Source organism: Alligator mississippiensis, chromosome 7 (genome assembly GCF_030867095.1).
Source record: "Alligator mississippiensis isolate rAllMis1 chromosome 7, rAllMis1, whole genome shotgun sequence".
NCBI lineage: Eukaryota > Metazoa > Chordata > Crocodylia > Alligatoridae > Alligator > Alligator mississippiensis.
The window spans coordinates 585,001-605,893 of NC_081830.1; the positions used below are offsets into that span (position 1 = coordinate 585,001).

At 53.9% G+C, this 20,893-nt stretch overlaps 1 protein-coding gene across 3 annotated transcripts in view; it reads left to right on the forward strand.

Moving 5' to 3' along the window:
* Positions 1-18,406, forward strand: part of STX1B (syntaxin 1B) — a 22,586-nt gene extending 4,180 nt beyond the window's left edge. Inside the window, exons 2-10 of one of the 3 annotated variants that reach the window (XM_059731514.1) lie at positions 802-876; positions 980-1,079; positions 1,316-1,390; positions 1,475-1,548; positions 2,045-2,153; positions 2,291-2,364; positions 2,951-3,088; positions 3,647-3,757; positions 5,136-18,406. In XM_059731514.1, coding sequence (XP_059587497.1) covers positions 802-876; positions 980-1,079; positions 1,316-1,390; positions 1,475-1,548; positions 2,045-2,153; positions 2,291-2,364; positions 2,951-3,088; positions 3,647-3,757; positions 5,136-5,216 — 837 coding nt within the window. In that variant the 3' untranslated portion in view covers positions 5,217-18,406. Of the gene's footprint in view, positions 1-801; positions 877-979; positions 1,080-1,315; positions 1,391-1,474; positions 1,549-2,044; positions 2,154-2,290; positions 2,365-2,950; positions 3,089-3,646 lie in introns of all 3 variants that reach the window. The other 2 variants (XM_059731513.1, XM_059731515.1) reach the window with 2 other exon arrangements.
* Positions 18,407-20,893: the final 2,487 nt, after the last annotated feature.

Here is a 20,893-nt window from a genome sequence, read left to right on the forward strand (position 1 = left end):
CGCTCCCGGGCCCTTCTGGCACTGGTGCGGCGGCGGGGGAAGGGCACGGGGGGCAGCCCGGATGTCTGGGCCCCCATTAATAGCTCCTTCCCCTCAGGCCCCCCCAGCCTCTCCTCGCCCCAGAGAACCCAGGAGTCCAGGCTCCCAAACCCCTGCTCCCACCCCAGGGAACCCAGGTGTCTGGGCTCCCAAATCCCTTGCTCCCACCCCCCACCCCAGAAAACCCAGGTGTCTGGGCTGCCCTCCCCCCCTCCCTCCCAAGAGGGATCTTCTTCCCCACCCTGCTCCTTTAAATATTCAAATGAGGCCTGGCAGGCCCGCGCAGGGAGGGGCGGTTCTATGCAAATGAGGCAGGCTGGCAGCCCAGTGGGCTGGGAGCGCAGTCATGCCATGCAGATGAGGCCTGGGGCTGGCCAATGGCGTTGCGCTGGCCAGCAAAGGCGCAAACGAGATGTCCCCAGTGCCAATGGCTGGTGGGCATAGGGCTAGGGGGAGGGGCTATGCAAATGAGTGGGGCTGCTGGCCAATTGCCTTCGGGAACAAGACTGGTGAATGAAAGAGGGGAAGGGGGGGCCTGGGTTCGGGGTGTGTGGGGGGGGATGGGGGTTTAGGAGCCCGGGCACCTGGGAGAGGGGGAAGAGGGGTTTGGGAGCCCAGAAGTCCTGAGGTGTCGGGGAAGGGGCCAGGGGTGATAGGAGCCCGGGCGCCCGGGTTCCCTGGGGTGGGGGAGGGTGGGAACAGGGGGTTTAGGAGCCTGGGCGCCTGGGTTCCCTGGGACACTAGCGAGCCCCGCCCCCGCAGGCCAAAGACAGCGACGATGAGGAGGAGGTGGTGCACGTGGACCGCGACCATTTCATGGACGAGTTCTTCGAGCAGGTGAGGCCGGCCCGGGCGCCTGCGTCCTTGGGGTGGCAGGAGTGGGAGCAGGGGATTCTGGGAGCCCGGGGGCTGGGTCCTAGCGCGAGCGCGTGCCCGGCAGGTGGAGGAGATCCGCGGCTGCATCGAGAAGCTGTCGGAGGACGTGGAGCAGGTGAAGAAGCAGCACAGCGCCATCCTGGCTGCCCCCAACCCCGACGAGAGTGAGTGTGGGGGCGGGGCGGGCGGGCGGGGGGGGGGGGAAGGAGCCCCACGAGGGCAGGGGCGGGGGCGGGAGCCGCACTCCCTCCAGGCAGCGCCGGGGCTGGCAGGGCTGTCTCCAGCCCTCCTCCCACGCCCTCGGCCATCCCTCCACACACCTTGGCGCCCCTGGGTGGGCCGAGCCAGGGGCGGGGCCTGGGGTGGCGGGGCGGGGCCTGCTCTGACTGCCGCCCTGCAGAGACGAAGCAGGAGCTGGAAGACCTGACGGCCGACATCAAGAAGACGGCGAACAAGGTGCGCTCCAAGTTGAAAGGTAGGTGTGGCAGCTGTGGTGGCCATCTTGGCGGGGGCGGGACCGCCCCCCCACCCTACTGACCCCGCCCCCCTGTGCCTGCAGCCATTGAGCAGAGCATCGAGCAGGAGGAGGGGCTCAACCGCTCCTCGGCCGACCTGCGCATCCGCAAGACCCAGGTATCCCTCCGCCCGGGGCCCTGTCCCTCGTCCTGGGCCACGTACCCCTCCGCCAGGCCGCGTACCCTCTGCCTCTGCGCCACTGCCTAGCACCCGGATCCCTCCGCCTGGCCTTGTAATCCCCCAGCCTGCGGCATCTTCCTGGCACTTGTGTCCCTCCGCCCAGGCCACGTATCCCTCTGCCAGCCGCCGTGTGGCCCCCATATCCCTCCGCCTGGCCTTGCAGTGCCCCCCCGGCCTCTTCCTGACATGCGTGTCCCTCCGTGCGGGTCACATGTCCCTCCACCAAGCACCCCTCAGTGCATGTATCCTTCCACCCAGGCCACGTATTGCTCTGCCCTGGCCACGTAGCCCTCCGCTGTTGTGAGTTCCCCCCGAAGGAGTCCATTCCCGGCCCCAGGGAAGAGCAGGGGGGCGTATCCTTCCACCCAGGGGGAGGGGAGGGGACGAAAAATAGCCCCTCCCACAATGCCATGCTTCTCCTCCCCCTCCCCAGCACTCGACCTTGTCCCGCAAGTTCGTGGAGGTGATGACGGAGTACAACGCCACCCAGTCCAAGTACCGCGACCGCTGCAAGGACCGGATCCAGCGCCAGCTGGAGATCAGTATGCGCGCGGGGGGGGGGGGGGAACGGGGACAGGGAACCCCCGGGGAACCTGGGCGTCCGGGCTCCCAGCCCCCACCCCAGGGACCCCAGGCATCCGGGCTGGCTGACCACCCCTCCACCCTGCTCCCCCCTCAGCTGGCCGCACGACCACCAATGAGGAGCTGGAGGACATGCTGGAGAGCGGGAAGCTGGCCATCTTCACCGACGACGTACGTGCCTTGTGGCCAGTCCCCACCCCAGAGCTGGCTGCATTTTGGCCCTATACAGAGTGTTATATGCAGCTGTTACCTAGCTGTTCCACCCCAGAGCTGGCCACATCTCAGTCTCCCTATACGGTGTTATATGCCTGAGTCGTTCCACGCCAGAGCTGGCCGCATCCCAAGCTTCCCCATAGTGTTATATGCAGTTGCTATCTAGCTGTTCCACCTCAGAGCTGGCTGCCTCTCAGCTCTCCTCTCTGTCTCCCTATGCAGTGTTATATGCCACTGTACCTCAGTGGTCCCACCCCGGAGCTGGCCACATCCCAGCCTGCCTATGCAGTGTTATATGTGGCTGTTACAAAGTCACCCCACCACAGAGGTAGATGCAGCTCGGCCCTCCCTACGCAGTGTTACACGTGGCCATACCTCAGTCGTTCCACCCCAGAGCTGGCTGCGTCCCAGGCTTCCTTACAGTGTTATATGCAGCCGTACTTCAGTCGTCCCACCCGAGCTGGCCGCATCTCTGAGCCTTCCCCCTCCCCCCCCACCGGGCCTGGAAGTGGGGCTCTGCTGATATAACCCCCCAACCCCCCAGATCAAGATGGACTCCCAGATGACGAAGCAGGCGCTGAACGAGATCGAGACCCGGCACAACGAGATCATCAAGCTGGAGACCAGCATCCGGGAGCTGCATGACATGTTCGTGGACATGGCCATGCTGGTAGAGAGCCAGGTGAGGCCCTGCCCACCCCTTGCCCCCCCAGCACTGTGTGTGGCCATGTCCCCCCTCCCAGAGCTGCCCCGTGGGTATTAGACTCCCCAACACACAACCGGGAGCATTGGGTGACCTAGAACTGAAGCTCTTGGAGGATTTGAGCCCCAGACCCTGGTGGGAGCAGGAAGGCCCTGGCCCTGTCTCCACCCACCCTGAGTCACGGGGGGACGCCTTCGATCCTCTAGACCACCCAAACCACACCTGGGAGCGTTGGGTGACCTAGAACTGAGGCTCCTAGAGGATTTGAGGCCCGGACACTGGTGGGAGGGGAACGGCCATGGTCCTAGCCCTATCTTCACCTACCCTGAGTCATGGGGGCCCTAAAACCTGGGTGGGTCCTAGACCCTCCAACACAACGGGGAGCATTGGGTGACCTGGAATCCAAGCTCCTAGAGGACCTGAGCCCTGGCAGCCAGAGGGAGGGGAAAGACACCCCCGCCCCTCAAGTGACCAGGCAGGTGGGAGCGGGGTCCCCGCTGCCCAGAACGGGGCCCTCACGGGAGATGCCGGCCACAGGGGGAGATGATCGACCGCATCGAGTACAACGTGGAGCACTCGGTGGACTACGTGGAGAGGGCCGTGTCGGACACCAAGAAAGCCGTCAAATATCAGAGCAAGGCTCGGAGGGTGAGTGGGGGGCTCCCAGCCCGGGCTCCCCCCATGGCGGAACCCCAAACTCCTGACCCGCAGCCCCCTGTATCCCCAAAGGCTCCGTCTGGTGCCCCCCGTTCCCAGCCCGCAGCCCCTCCACAGCGGCGCCCCTCACTCCTGAACTGCAGCTCTCCCCACACCCTCTCCCCACATGCCTGGGGATGGGAACTGGGGCCCCGCCTCGGTTTGCTGGCAATGGGACCAACCAGCTGCAGCGAGTCACCGCGAGGGTGGGAAGATGCGTGTGGGGTGGCGAGGAGGTCATAGGGCGTCTGCAGATGGAGCTCGGGTCTCCGGGGGCAGTGGGGGCTGGAGGGTGAGAGCGGGGGACTGGGAGCCTGGACTCCTGGGTTCCTGTCCAGTGCCCACACTTAGAGCATCCGTGCCCTGGGGCTTTGTGGGGGCCTCAGGATTCTCCCATGAGTACCTGGGGCCACGGTGGGTTCTAGACCCCCCGTCCTGTGTTCGGGACCACAGGGGGGTGGCACTCCTGCAGATGATGTCTTCTAGACCCTGCCCTCCTCTGCTCGAGCCAATGAGGAGAGGGGCTGGATGGGTGGGGTCTAATGGATCTAGAACTTGTAGAGCTGGGAGTGTTGGGAGACCTAGAACTGAACGCCCATTGAGGATCGTCCGTCTCTCAGCATCGCCTGCAGGGCATAGTCGGGTACCCGCTCTGACTACTGGAGTATTAGTACCTGTGGACACCCCCACCCCACCCCACATGCCACTCTTGGGTGTTAGTCCCAGGTACTGGAGCGTAAGTCTCCATGTCTCACCCTCTCCATGGGGCATACTCATATACCGGCCATGAGTACTGGAGTATTACTACCTGTCCCCAGCTCTCTCTGTGTGGGCATACTCAGGTACCGGACCATGGTTTGGGGAGTACTGGGACCTGTCCCCGCTGTGGGGCATACTCAGGTGTCGGCCCTGAGCATCAGAGCATTAGTGCTTGCTACCTGCCCGTCTCTGTGGGGCATACTCAGGTATCAGCCCATGGTATTGGGGTGCTAATACCTACATCCTGCCCCCTCCATGAGGGATGCTCAGGTGCTGGCCCTGAGTATTGGGACGCCCATACCTGTAACTTGTTCCCTCCGTGGGGCATACGTGGGTATTGGCCCTCGAGTATTGGTATCTGTGCCCTGCCCCCTCCACGGGGCAGACTTCGTACCTGTAATCCCCCTCCGAAGGTGGGGCATACTCAGGGATTGGCCTCGAGTCCAGGAGCATTCGTCCCTGGGTCCTCCCCGTGCTTCCCCCTCCCATTAACGCCTCTCTCTCCTTCTTTCTTTCCTCCCATTGCTCTCCCGGACCCCTCTCTCCTCTCCTCCTCGCTGGGGTAACGTAGAAGAAAATCATGATCATAATCTGTTGCGTGGTGCTGGGCGTGGTCTTGGCGTCGACGATCGGGGGCACCCTGGGCTTGTGAACCCCCAGTGGTGACACGCACATGCAGACACACACACACACACGCACAACACACTCACACAACACACAATCCGCCCCCCCGCGCCCCCCCTCCCGATGATGATGATACCACGGCTCACGATAACGATATTCCTCCTCCTCCTCCTCCTATTACTGCTGATGTAACGAGACAGTAACGAGCCCTAATGAGGGAGCGGCGCCGCCCTCGGCAAATCTAAGGGGTTTTGTTCACTGCCATCTCGCCATCCATCGCTCCATTTCTCCCCCCTCCCTTTTCCCCCAAACGCCTGGTTCCCCCCCCCCCCCGTCACTGCTGGGGGGTGAGGAGGGGTCCCCACAACCCCGGTGCCCGTCCATGTCCTGGGGCCAGGGGGCTGGCAGTTTTCTAGTCCCCTCCGGGCAGGGGTTTGGCTGAATACTGCCCCTTGGTGAGTACCAGAGCATTGGTGCTGGGGCAATACCAAGTATTATCTCCGCCAGTCCCCGTGTGGGGGTATCAAGAGGACATGCTTGAGGATTGGGGTATGATCAGTGGGACACACCTGAGTATCACCCCCAGATGAGGGAGCATTATCCAGGGACATGCTTGAGCATTTGCCCCCCTGAGTACTAGGGTATCCAGGATGGGATGTGCTTTGGTATTGCCCCCAGAGGCTGGAGTATTAGCGAGGGGTCTACGTGGGCATTGCGCACAGATGCTGAAGTGTTAGAGAGCAGAAATACTTGAGTATCTCCCCCCAGATGCTGGAGCACCAGTGGTGGGACATACCTGGGTGTTTCCCCCAGATGTTGGAGCATTAGGGGGCATACTCATACTCAGGGGTGTTATCCCCAGGCCCTGGAGCATCAGTGGTGGGACATACTTGGGTATTGTTCCCAGGTGCTGGAGTATCAGTGTGTGTGTGTGTGTGTGTGTGTGTGTGTAGTCAAGTTTTGCCCCCAGGTGTTTGAGTATTGGGAGGGGATGTACTCGGATATCCCCACCCCATGTGTTGGGGCACTGGTCAGGGGACATACTCAGGTAGCGCCTCCAGGTGCTGGAGTATCAGTGAGGGAGATATACTCAAGTATTACCCCCAGAGGTTGGAGCATTAGTGAGGGGACATGCTGAAGTATTGCTCCAGGTGCTGGGGTATCAGCGAGTGGACATGCTCCAGTATTGCCCCCAGGTGTTGGAATATGGGGGTATCCATGCACTGTTGCTGAGTCAAAGGAAAGTCGGAGTCGTAAGGCTGACACTGGGGTATTGCCCCTAATACTCTAGTACTGAAGTGCCACTGCATTAGGGACAGCCTGGCCGGGGCAATGAGCTGTTGGGGAGGGGAAGCCCAGAGTATTTTCTGGACGTGTCTAGAGTAACCAGCCCTTGCGGGGTTGGTATTGAGGACCTGAGGGAGTCCAACGTGCCCAAGAGTAAGGACTGAGGCATGTTGTGGAGTATTAGTAGGCTGTTACCCTGGAGGGGGGTGGCGTTGAGAAAATGAATACCCAGGTACCAAGTGGGGTTGGGGGTAACTAAGTCCACAGTGTCAAGGGGTTGTGGCCCTGCCTGGGAATGCTTTGGAATGGATGCTATAGCATCCCGGTATGGCAAAGCATTGATACTCCAGTATGGGCACATGGCGGGGGGGGGGGATCCATATCCCATTGACCGAGAAAGTTGGCGCACTGATATTACATTAAGGAAGACAGAGCATCAATCTACAAATACTGGAGCGCTGACACTGTTGCTGTATCTGGGAATACTGGAGTATCGATATTACCTGTTGCTGTATTGGAGACTGTTGTTACCCTATCCCGGAGTGCTGGAGTATCAGTACTTGCTCGGCCCTTGAGCTACTGTTGCTGTATTGGAGGGTATTGTTACTGTATCTGGGAATACTTCAGTATTGATGCTACCTGGGTTATTGAGTTGGTGTTGCTGTATTGGGGGGTATCATACCCTATCTGGAAATTGTGGAGTATTGCTACTACCATAGCCATTGAGCTGGCTTTGCTGTACAGGGAGACCATCTGGGAATACTGGAGTATTGATACTACCTTGGCCATCGGACTGGTTGGTGTTGCCTTACTGGGGACCTCGGTTATCCTATCTGGGAATACTACAGTATCGATGCTGCCCTGATGAAGAAGCATTGGCGCTACTCTATCTGGGATACTGGATTAACGGTACTACCACTGGCCATTGAGCGGGTGCATTTCAGAGTACCGTTACCCTAGCTAAGAATACTGGAATATTGATGCTATTTTGGCCAAGAGGTGCGGACGCTGCCCTCTCAGAGTATCAATACTCCCTTGGCCACTGAGCTGAGATTGCTGCAATCTGGGAGTCTAATTAGGTTGGGACCTCTGCCTGCTAGAAATACCCACAATATTTCTTCCCCCGGGAGCAACCGTTTGAAAAGATACTCCAGTATTTTCACTTGGATGAGGGTGGGGGGCTTCCTCCATTGCAGTTTGGCTGTGGTCATCATAGCAATTTCTGCAGCTACCCGCAAGGATACCACGTCAAGAAATACTCCAGTATTCCCAGTCCCTTCTGTGTGTGCAGTACGTCTCTCGAAGCTGGGAATGACTTCGAAGAGATGCCTGGCTAAGGCACATACTACAGTATCCTGGAGTCACCACAATACCCCTGGGACCAAATCTACTAGACTAATACATCAGCGTGAGAGAGTAACACACAGGGGTGTTGGAAGTAGCCATGCAAATCGAATGCAAATCGAGATGAAGGCCCAGGGTTTCAATCGGAGACCGGGTGAGAGAATACTTGAGTAATACTGGCGTGGTGCTAGGAGATACTCCAGGGTTTTGTTTTCGGGTTTTTTGCCAAAGGACATAACCTCCCCCAGTCCCTAGAGTCGTCACCGAGTCCCTGACATTGATATCGCCTGCACCTGGAGGTGCAGATGTGCTGTAGTATTAATTACTTATGTTGTCTCAATTAATTGTCAGCCTGCCTAATTCTGGAACGGCCCCCGTGCAATTCTGCGCTCATATTAGCTCCCCAATGCTTCTTCACCTGCTAGGGTACCACACTGCGGTCGTTAGATACCAGGGTACCACACCGTGGTCTTTAAAAACAGGGGTGCCACACTGTGGTATTGTGTCGTGGCATGTGAATGCTAGGATACCACACCAGGGTCATTAAATGCTACAGCATGATATTTAAATACTAGGGTGTCGTGCTGTGGTCTTTAAGTATTAGGGTACCATGCTGTGAAATTTAATTGGAAGGTTATCATCCTGTGGCATTTGAATGCTAGGGTATCGTGGTGTGGTCAGTAAATGCTAGGGTATCACTACATGATGTTCAAATACTAGGGCATTATGCTATGAAATTCAAATATTCGGGTATCATGCCATGATATTCACATACTAGGGCGCGGTGTGGTGGCATTTAAATGCTAGGGTAATGTGCGGTGGTATTTCAATACTAGGGTATCATGCTGTGGTCAGTGAATGCTAGGGTGCCATGCCATGGTATTCAAATACTAGGGTATCGTGTCGTGATACTTAAGCACTAGGGTATTCTGCTGTGTTATTTAGGTACGAGAGCACCACACTGTGGTCATTAAATGCTAGGTACCACACCATGGTCATTAATTACAATATTATAATCATTATAATAATTATATAATTGCTGTAATGATAATAGTAACTCAATAATTAGAATATTATAATGCTTGCTATACTTGTGGCAATTTCTCTAGTAAAAGTGTGTGTGTGTGTGTGTGTGTGTGTGTGTATCTGTCTGTCAGTGTATCCATCTATCTGCCTATCAATAGATGGATAGATGAGCGCCGAAATTGTTATAATAAGTATAACGAGTATTATTTTATTCATATATATATATGTGTGTGTGTGTGTGTGTGTGTAAATGGGTATGTGTATATGTGCATGTATACACACACACACATGCACACACACACTGCTTTTTTCTTTGGAAATTTATGCTCACTCCCATTCATACTTAAAAAAAATAATACGTTCATATATATTTTTAAAAAGTAATAAAAATATATTTATACTTTTTTAAAAAAAGGAATAATAATAGTAGCGTGTTATTAGTAACTATTGCCATAATTAAATATGTAAATATGCAAATATTTAACCATCTAAAGATTGCCCTAATGTACAGTGAATCATTGCTCCCAGGTATGGAAATACTGCCATAATTTCAATATTTAAACATTTTAACACTGCTTAATTTAAAGCGAATCATAGCTCCCCAGTTCTGGAAATATTACCATACTTGACAGCAATGTCTCTCTCTTTGGTCATAGACATATTACCATAATTTCCTGCAAATCACTGCTACCCCAGCGATCATTAGCTCCCCTAGCTGGGGAGGGGTGATCGGCTATGAATTATGGTAATATTGCTATAACCAGAGAGGAACAATTAATGCTAAATTATGGCAATGTTTCTATATTGCCATCATTTCCCGTGAATTGATGCTCTCTGGTTACAGAAATATTACCATAATTCCCAGCCAATCACCCCTCCCCAGTTAAGACAGCCGTATAAACCAGGAGAGCAGTGCAAAAACATATATATATATATATATACCTCTAGCAGAATTCCCTTGGGGGGAAAAATACTCCAAAGATACTCCAGACCCCCACCCCTTAAAAATCAGCCGTTACCCACATGAGTGTAGCCCCTGGAGGAACCCGGCTCTACACAAAAGCAGCGCTATTCCATGAGTATCGATTGTGGAGCTATGACAATGCTAGAGTAGTATAAATTGATAGGAGCAGACACAAATGCTGCCAAATAAATACCCCGAGGAAAGCAGCTTGGTACTTCTAGCATGAACGTGGCTTTCCAGGCCCCTTTGAGAAGTACTCGGGTAACACCGTGTGCTGTTGCTTTTTGGGGTGCAGCGATCGTAGAGAGAAGCCATCTCCCCCTCTGCTAGCATGCGGCAGTAATTCTAGCTGAATACGCAGCTCTCGGGTCACTCGCTGCGATGCTAAAAATACTGAGGCATTGCTGAGTAATGGCTAACAGCATGATGCTCCCGGAGAGCAAAGTCTGTGGGCGCCCAGAGGTGCGCCTGCCCTCTGTTAGCCCTTTCGAGAAGTCTGGAGTATTAATACTCACCAAAGTACTGTTTAATGATGACCAGGCTGCGCCCTCCCACCCAGAGCCTCTGAGAAAAATACTTGAATATTAGCAACGTGGCCCGTGTTCAAGATTAAATATGAGTGCAAACCAGCTACAAAAACATTGTATTTCTTTCAGCACCATCTTCGTGGCTGGCCGGCCATTTTTGCCCTGTGATAATAACTCTGTTTCTGTAATGTGCCTCCATTTGCCATGCACGGTAAATGTAATGGGTGCCGGGGCCATATAGAGCAATACCGGGTATTGCAGAGAGCACTGCTCCCCAGCCCTCAGGATAGGTGAAGTCATGATGGATTCAATCCCGGAAGGATTAAAACAAAGACCCTCCTCATCCAAACACAAATACCTGACTGACCTGGGATACTTGTAGCTCTGAAATACCCCCAGGGCAGGGACATATCAGGGGAAGAGCTACCCCAGCTTGCACCACAGGAGACACTGGAGCCTCTTAAGTCAGGGAGTGTGTTGGGAGTGTGTCTAAATGATAACTTCCATCTCTACAGTCACCCAAATGCCCCTTGGTAACAATCCTGGAATACTTTAAGAGCACTCCTAAACACTCAGCTACCCCTCGATACCAGCTCACTGTTAGACCTGTCACTCCAGGATGCCGTAGTATTTTTGGGTAGTGATAGGACTACTTGGAGAGGACCCCCAGGCACATGATACCCCCACTCCAGCATGCTGTAGTATTTTGGGGTAATGATAGGACTACTCTGAGCCTGCTCCCAGACACATGGATACCTCTCGATACCAGCCCACCATTAGGCCTGTCACTCCAGGATGCTGTAGTATTTCAGTGTAACAAAGAGTCCTCTGAGAGTACTCCCAGACACGTGATACCCCCACCCCAGGACGCTGTAGTATTTTTGGGTAATGATAGGACTACTCTGAGAGTACTCCCAGACACCAGCCCACCATTAGGCCCATCGCTACAGGATGCTGTAGTATTTCAGAGCAACAATAAGAGTACCCCAAGAATACTCCCCGAACTCAGATACCCCTCAATACCAGTCATCCCAGTACAAAGAAACCCCCTCCCCACCTGGACCCTACCTCCTGCTTTTCCGGAGAGTGGGGGGTGTTGAAGAGCACCGCACGTGGGGGGCATGCGCACACCTGCCATGCGCGCACACCTGTGTGATCACCCTTCCCCACCCAACACGCTGTGGCTGACAGGCATAGAAAGGAGAGACGTATGATAGAGAGCACCACGTGTGTGTATATGCATGTGTGTGTGTGTGTGTAGGCACACGCACTGTAGTGGCAGGACACCAGCTATCGTGTGCATGTGTTTGTACGTACACACCCTGTAGAGTTTGGCCAATGGATATTGAGTGTGCTCCAGGGGAGCCGTGTCTTATATGCAGTGTACACCCAATACCGTATTTTCCCATATACAACATGCATCCCCTCCAAACCCCCAAAAAACAGTTCCTGGAAATGGTGGAGCTCATTATAGGTGAGAAATACAGTAAGATCTGGCTCTGCCGGGAGGCAAGGGCAATGTCTGCTCGCACTGCTGATGATACTCAGGGAATTGTGGTAAGGGAAGGCCTTTCCCTTCTTCCTGCCTTTCGAGTAACAAGATACACATGCCCGTGCGTATACGTGGGTGCCTGTAGATGTGTGTACATGTGTGAGAAAGCATAGAGAAGTAAGGCTGGAGGGGATACGCACACGGTTTTATGTACCAAGGGCGTGTTGTTGTCGGGAACATACGGTATGAAGTCTTGGGTGCCCGTGTGCAGGGCATTGTAACCGCACACTTGTAATGTTGGTGTGTGCATGGAGGTACAGAAGTGTGCCTGGGATGGGAGGTCGACATGTTAGACATATGGAGGCGCGTGTGTGTTTGGTGTGTACTTGCACCCCCCATACGGTGTTATAACTATATAGTGTGTGTGCGCGCGCGTAAGCCGGGCTGAGACGAGATAGACATTATAGACCTCATATGTGTAGTTGTGTATGTGTGTTTTGGCATACACACACATACAAACCCACACTATTGGGTTGTAACTCTCTAGCATGTGTGTGTGTGTGTGAGGAGATAGGTGTGTAAGCCTGTTGGAGATGGGAGAGAGACATTATAGACACGGTATATGGGGAATGGTGTACATCTATACACACCCATACTTTAGGGTTATAGCACTGTTGTGTGTGTGTGTGTGTGTGTGTGAGAAAGAGGGAGAGAGAGGCAGATGTCATTATAGAGAGATGTGTGTGTGTGCAGACACACGTGTGTGTGTTCCTAGGTAAGTAGGTATATATTGGATCTATTCAGTGTGTGCGTGTAGGTGCATACATTGCATCTACTGTGTGTGTGTGTAGGTTAGATAGGGGTATATATTGTGTGTGTGTGTTGATAGGTGTATACATTGCGTCTACTCTGTGTGTGTTGTAGGCAGAAGTATATACTGGATCTGCTGTGTGTGTGTGTGTGTGTGTGTGTGTGTGTGTGTGTGTGGGCGGGCAGGCAGTTGTATCTATTGGATCTATTCTGTGTGTGTTTATAGGTATGTATTTGATCGACTCTGTGTGTGTGTGTGTGTGTGTGCGCGTGCGCGTGTGTGCACACTCATTGGTAGGTATTTATGAATTGGATCTACTGTGTGTATGTGCAAGCCACCATATTTGCCTAATGTACCGGTGTGCATATAGATGAATACACACATAGCTAGTATATTCACCCTATGCAACACGCACACACACACGCACAGACACACACATTAACTGTCTAGAGATACAGATAGATGCGTGCACAGTCTGTAGTATATTTGCCCTCCTCATGTTCGTGTAAACGATGACACGCCTCTAGCACATTTCCTGGCACACACAACCCAATGCACCCACAAAAGCACACAATGAATATCCTCTACTTGTCTGTACATACCTTTACACAAGACATACATATGCCAACACACGTGTGGTCCGTGTACCACAGCGGTGTGTACAAACCTATAATTATATATATATGACTTGCATAGATATACATTCAGCAGGTTCTAGAGGTGTGTATGTGTGTGTCTTGGGAATGTATCTACATGCGTGTACACAGCAGATGTGTGGCTGTATCTGTAATAAAACATAGGGACATGCATATGCCCTGTAGATGTGTGCACATTTGATAAACGTGCTCACAATGTCCTGTAGATGTGTGCACATATTTGATAAAACAGGTATACATGCATATAGATATTGTAGATGTGTGTACATGTTTGGAACAACATATATGTACACACACATACACTGGACATATCTTTGATGAAACATATATATACTCATATAGAAATGTATACGTACCTCTGATACAATATATGCACACATGTACACGGGGAATGTACTGCAGCTGTGCGTATGTCCCTTTGAATACCCCATATACACAAGACATATGACTAGGCATGTGTACTTATGTTCTAGGCACGTGTACCTATGTTTCATGGCAAAGGCCCAGAGGGCTATATGCAGTAGTTGGACAAGTGTGCACGTGTCTTCATCAAAAAAGAGAGGTGCCCTCAAAGATTTGCTAAGATGGGTGCACATATGAGCTGCACACGTGCACACGTATGTAAGGGGAATGTGGTAAGGAGGTGTGCATATGTCTTTCTATCTCCATATGTCTCTATACGTATACACAGGATGTGTCTCTTCCTCCTCCCAAGGATTGCAGGCATATATACTACAAATGCTGCCCATGTATATACATGTTGAGCTATGCACACGCATGTGCACAGGTTGGGTAGATGATACTCCGCGGAAGGAGGTTTCTCTCTAGAACAGCCATCTTCAATAGCAAATATCCCACAGGGGGAATAACTGGCAGTGGATGTGTGTGCCCCACACACGTGTGTGCCAAAAATACCGCAGGGTATGTGTGTGCATCTGCATCTCTGTGTGTACACACATGTCGAAAATGCAGGGCATAGATGCTGCAGGGTGCGCGTGTAGAAAGCATGTCATATTCACATGACATCCCTCTATGTGTGTACTTGTGAAAATGGCAGACCTTTCGCCTACCGCTGTATTGACATGTGTGCACAAATGTAGAAAACACAGACACAAGTCTGCACACATGTAGGGATGATGCCATGTATATGCTACGGACATGTGTGAACTGGGCCAGATGCATGTGACATGCGTGTGTACCCACATGGCAAAAACATTCACTACACAAGCGATCCCCATGTATTTGCATGTATTCAGACATGCACTACATGTGCCATATACATGTGCATCCGCTTGTGGAGAAGTGCACACTATCCACACTGCAGATGTGTGCTAATGTGTGTGCACAAATGTAGGTGCAATAGACATGTCATGTAGATGGGCCTCTATGTGTAAGCACTTGTGTAGGAGACAAGAGGGATACGTGTGTACCCACATGTGTGCACACCTGTGAAAGACATGCAGTATACACATGTACCCACTTGTGTGCACACATGTAGAACATGTGCAGTATAGATGCTGTATACATTTGTACCCCCATGTGCGCACACATGCTATAGATGCTTGTACCTATGGTTGTGCAAACGTGGCGAACACACACACATGCTAGAGACACTTGCACCTCCACGTGTGCACACATAGAACACACGCAATATGTATACTATGTACTCTTGTACCATACACCTGTGGCACACGCAGCATGATGCTACAGACGCTTGTACACTACACGCTTGCACGTGGGCAGCACTCCTCTACGCGGCATCCAACGCTGCGGAAAAGAGCCCCCGAGACGTGGCAGACATGTGCCATGCCACGCGTGTGCACCCCCTCTCCCTGCCTGTCTTCACCCATCCCCTCCATCCCCCCATGCAAAAAAAAATAAGAAAAGGAAAAAAACCCCGTTTTCCGTGAACAAACCCAGCTTAGATTTGACTCTTTTTGGGTGAACCCCCCACAAAATGGCACAAACAAACAAGAAAAACAAGCCCTGAAGACTCCTCCGTCCCGCCCCCCCACGGCTGTGGCGTGTTGAATACCCCCGTGCCCCCCCTCCGTGTCCCCCCCGGGGTAGTTCTGCTCTGTGATGTTTCTCTCTGTGCTCTGTGGTGTGTTGGCCTATGAAGCAGCCCCCCAAAACCTGTGATTTTCTTTCGTTTTTAACCGTTTCCCCCTCTTCTCTGGGCATGTGCGGTTCCGTGTTCCCTGCCCCCCCCTCCGGTTTTGCATGGGGAGGCTCCGTGGTCCCGTGTCCCCCGTCCCCTTCGCATGCCGGGCTCTGTAGACCCCGTTTCCCCCCGCACGGCATGGGGGGGCGGCAGCTTCTTCAACCCCCACCCTCGGTTTTCGGGCCTCTGGGTGCGGATATCCAATGGCCCCCCCACATTCAGGCCTCTGCGGCCTTGGATTTCTAACCCCTCTCCATTATTTGATGCTGCCGGCGCCAGATTTCCAAGGGCCCCGCCATTTTCCCTGCGTGGCCTGGGATTTCCAACGGCCCCGCCATTCTTTTCTGCCAACGACACCGGATTTGCAGTTTCCCCTCTATTTCTCCTGCGGGGCGTTGGGTCTTTCCCATTATCCCTCCATACTTGTGTGCCAACAGCTCTATATTTCCAACCTGTCCTCCGTTTTTCACGTGTGCGGCCTTGTACTTCCAACATCCCCTTCATTGTTTTATGCCGGCGATGCTGGATTTCCAAGTTCCCCCTTATTTTTTCGGGGGGGACCTGGGCATTTCCAACTATCCCTCCATAATTGTGTGCCAACGGCTCTGCATTTCCAACTATCCCTCCGGTTTTCAAATGTGCAGCCTGGTATTTCTAACATCCCTTAATTTCTTGATGCCAATCGTCCTGGATTTCCAATTTTCCTTCCATTTCTTATGCCGACAGCTCGTTATTTCCAACGTGCCCTCCATTATTTTGTGCCAACAGCTCTATATTTCCAATTATCCCCCCACTTTCTGTGTGGGGAGCTCTGTATTTCCAGCTCCCTGTCCATTTTCTGCACGTGCGGCCTTGTATTCCCCACATCCCCTCCATTATTTTATACCGACGGCTCTGGATTTCCATTTTTCCCTCCATGTTTTCTGTGGGGAGCTCTGGACTTCCAGCTATCCATCCATTTTTTGCATTTGCGGCTTGGTATTTCCAACGTCCCCTTCGTAATTTTGTTCCGACAAGTTGGATTTCCAATGCCCCCCCCTTTGGTTGTGGGCAGCTGTGTAGTTTGAACAACCCCTCCTTTTTTTGCATTCGTGGCCTTGTATTTCCCACACCCCCTCCATTATTCTGTGCCGGCGGGTCTGGGTTTCCAGTTTGCACCCTTTTTTTCTCTTTGGACCTGGGTATTGCTAAGTGTCCCTCCATCATTTGATGGGTGTCCAACTCTGTCCATTTTCTGCACGTGCGGCCTTGTACGTCCAACATCCCCTCCATTATGTGTGCCAACGGCTCTATATTTCCAACAATCCCCCATTTTCTGTTTGGGGAGCTCTGGATTTGCCACCGTTCCTCCATTTTGGCAACGTGAGGCCTTGTATTTCCAGCGTCCCCGCCGGTATTTTGTGCAGACAGTACTGGATTTCCAAGGTTCCCAGGGTTTTTTTCTGTGGGGAGCTGCGTATTTCCCACGGTCCCTCCATTCGCTGCATGTGCAGCCTCGTATGTCCAAGTTTTCCTCCGTTACCTGTGGGGGGAGCTCTGTATTTCCAATGCCCCCTCCATTATTTTGTGCCAACGGCTCTGGATTTCCAACCTTTCCTCCATTTTGGCATGCGTGGCCTGGTATTTCCAATATGCCCTTTGTTATTTTATGCCACTGTTCTGGATTTCCAGTTTCCCCCCATTTTTGTATGTGGGGAGCTGGATATTTCCAATAGTCCCTCCATTTTTCGCACACGGCGCCTTGTATTTCCAACGTCCCCTCCATTTTGGGTGCCCACGGCACTATACTTTTGCTGTGCCAGGCTCTTTATGTCCAAATTTCTCCCCTTTTTGTGTGGATTGGGCTTCTGTATTCCCAAGTTCTCCCTCAGATTCTTGTGCCGGGTTGGTGCGTCCAGTGCCCCCCCATTTGTCGTGCGCCGGGCCCTGGATGTGCAACTTTCCCCTCCATGGTTTGTGCTGGGCTCTGTATTCCCAGCTTCCCCTGTGCTTCCACACGCCATCCTTCCCCTGCATGTTTTGTGTGTTGGGCTCTGTATCCCCCTTTCCTCCCATGTTTTTGCATGTCGGTCTCTCTACTCCCAACTTGTCTATATTTTTGGTGCGTTGGGCTCTACATTCCCAATTTCCCCCGCCCCCGTATTTTTGCATGGCAGGCTCTCTATGTCTCTCCACGTTTTTGCGTGCCATGCTCTAGCTCCCCAACTTTCCCCCCATATTTTCATGTGTTGGGCTCTACGTTGCCAACTTGTCCATGGTTTTGTGCATCAGGCTCTACATTCCCAATCCCTCCTCACCCCCGTAATTTTGCATGTCGGGCTCTCGATGTGCAACTTCCTCTCCACATGTTTGCGTGTTGGGTTGTACAGCCCCAACTTACCCAGGTTTTTGTGTGTGTCATGCTCTATACGTCCAACTTGCCCTCCGTATTCTTGCGTGTTGGACTCAATATTACCAACCTTTCCTTGTTTTTGGGTGTCAAGCTCTATATTCGGAAGCCCTCTTCCATCCTTCAGCGTATTGGGCTCTGTCCACCCCGACCCCTCTCCCTTGGGCTCTCCACACCAAGAGGCTTCTCCCTTTCCCCATTCCCGGTCATTGCGGGCCCGGCTTTTGGGACCCCCCGTTATCTAACGCTCCCTGTTTTTCTTTGCGTGTGCGGCGCTGGCTTGGTCCTTGCCCCTTCCCGCCCGCCCCCGGCGTGTTGCCCTTGAAGATGACACGTGGCCGAGGGATCCCCGTCCCTGGGGTCTCCAGCTCCGTGCTCCCCTCTGCCCCCCAGACCATGTTGAAAGAGCAAAAAAAAAAAAAAAAAAAAAAAAAATTAAATTAATGATGAACATGGATGAAACAATCCAATGTCAAAACAAAGCAAAATAATGAAGTGTAATTAATTATCTCAAGATGAATAAAAAAAGAAAAGAAAAGAAACGGGCTTCTGTTCATAGCAGAGCTGGGCCTCCCGTGTGCTTTTTGGGGGGGGGGGGGGGTAGGAGCATGGGGGTTGCCTAGCAAAGTCCTACACACACACACACACACACACACACACACGTGTGGATCCCAGGTGTCTGGGAGTGGGGTGGACATGGACACGTGGAACCGAGGGGTCTGGAGGATGGGTGCAGAAGGGAAACTGAGGCACCTGGGGGACAGGATCTCTCCCATGCACTCCCCCACCAAGCACCTGGGATGGATGGACTGGCTCACTGGAGGGAGGGATTGGTTCGGTGTGTGGATGGATGGTGGTGGGGAAAGCATCTATGGGGATGGAAGGGCTATCAGGGTGGATGGATGAATGGATGGATGGATGGACAGAGGCCTATAGGGCTGGGGGATGGATGGATGGATGGATGGATGGATGGATGGATGGAGTTCATAGATTGTGGGGCTGGAAGAGACCTCAGAAGATTACCAAAGACAAGTGGGGTCAGGTGCTCCGAGCGAGGTGACCATCCAGTCTCCTTGAAGATGTCCAAGGTAGGTGCTTGCAGCTCTGGAGGGAGCTTATCACACAGTCTGGACAGTGTGACAACGCTTTTCCCAATGTTGAGCCTCAGTCAATCTTCCAGGAGTTTGTGCCATTAGTCCTGGTTCTCCCCTCGCATGCCCTGGTGAGCAGTTGCTCACCGAGCCCTTGATGTGCTCCGCTAGTGCAGCGGTACCCTGCTACCGGGTCCCCTCGCAGACGCCTCTTCCTCAGGCTGAAGAGTCCCAGGTCCCTCAGCCTTTCCTCGTATGTCTTGCCATGTACAACCCTGATGGTACAGGTGGCTCTTCTTTGGACTCTCTCAAGCTCGTCCACGTCCTTGTTGAAGTGCGGCGCCCAGGCCTGGACGCGGTGCTCCAGCTGCGGTCTCACCAGTGCGGAGTAGAGCGGACGAATCACCTCCTTGGCTTCGCTGGAGATGCATCAGTGGATGCACGCCAGGGTACTGTTTGCCCTGCTGACTACAGCATCGCGTGCCGGCTCATGTTCACACTGTGGTCAGGTATTGCCCCAGGTCCCTTCTATTCGCGGCGCTGGACAGGTTGGCGTTGCCAAGCCCGTAGGTGCGCAGGGAGGGAGTTGATCGTCTCAGGTTGGAGCACCTCACGTTTCTAAGTGTTGAACTTAAGTGGTTCCGGCCCGCCCAACTTGCCAGCCTGTCTAGGTCCGCCTGTATCTGCAGCCTGTCTTCAAGCGCGACCGCGCTCCCCCGTACCTCGGTGTCGTGCGTGAGCTTGGCCAGTGATCTCTTCACCCCACGTCCAAATCGTTAATACAGATGTTGAAAAGCGCTGGACCCAGCACCACCCCTGCGGGACACCGCTGCCCACTTCTCACCAGGACGACACAGATCTGTTCGCTGCGACGCTCTGGGTCCTGCCCCGCAGCCCGTTTCTCACCTCTGACTCTCGGAGTTAAGCCCGCAATCCTCCGATGCCGTCGCGAGGACGTGGTGGGATACCACAGCAAAGGCCTTTTGGAAGTCGAGGCACACGATGCCAGCCTGCTGTCTCGTGCCCAGGTGGCGAGTTACCTGGTCGCAGAAGGAGGCGAGGTTGGTAAGGCAAGACCTGCCCACGGTGAAGCCGCGCTGGCTGTCGTTCAGGATCCAGCCTTCTGCAAGCTGATCGCAGACAGACTCCTCGATGGACTTTTCTAGGATTTTCCCCAGGATGGAAGTCAGGGTAACGGGCCTATAGTTACCCGGGCCCTCCCTCCTGCCCTGCTTGTGGATGGGCACAGCACGGGCCCTCTCCCAGCGCTCAGGGACCTCTCCCGAGCGCCACGAGGTGTGGGAGAGTTTCGCCGGGGGCTGCGCAAGGACTTCGGCCAGCTCCTTCAGCGCTCTCGGCCCCACTGACTTGCGTGGATGGATGAATGAAGGGGGCATGTGGGGATGGAGGGATGAGCCGCTGGGTGGATAGATGAAGGGGACATGGGGAGATGCATGGCTGGATGGGCAGATGTACGCAGTACCCCTACAGGGGTGGGCGGAGGGGTCCAGGGCTGGCTGGCAGTGGGGATAGATGGGTGGACAGAGGGATGGCCCCTATGGGGTAGAGCATGGGGTGGCTGGATAGATGTGGGTGGGGGTGGCTGGAGAGACAGAGAGGGCTGGACAGGCAGACAAACGGCACATGCGTAGGACAGACGGAGACGGAGGTGATGGATGGCCACATGGGATGGATAAAGGGGTAGGTGGATGATGGCATCTAGGGCAGGGACAGACACGCGGACGGAGAGGGCTGGCCGGCCGGCCGGCCGGTGCACAAGGGGGCTGGGTAGGGCAGGGAGGCCCGGGGGGCAGAGGACACGGACGGACGGACGGGCGGTGGCAGAGCCCTTGCCCGCGGGCGCAAGGGCAGGTCCAGCGCGGCCACGCCCCCGCCCCGCCCCGCCCCGCCCCGCCCCGGCCGGCGCCAGCCCCCGCGCGCTCGGGGGGTGGGG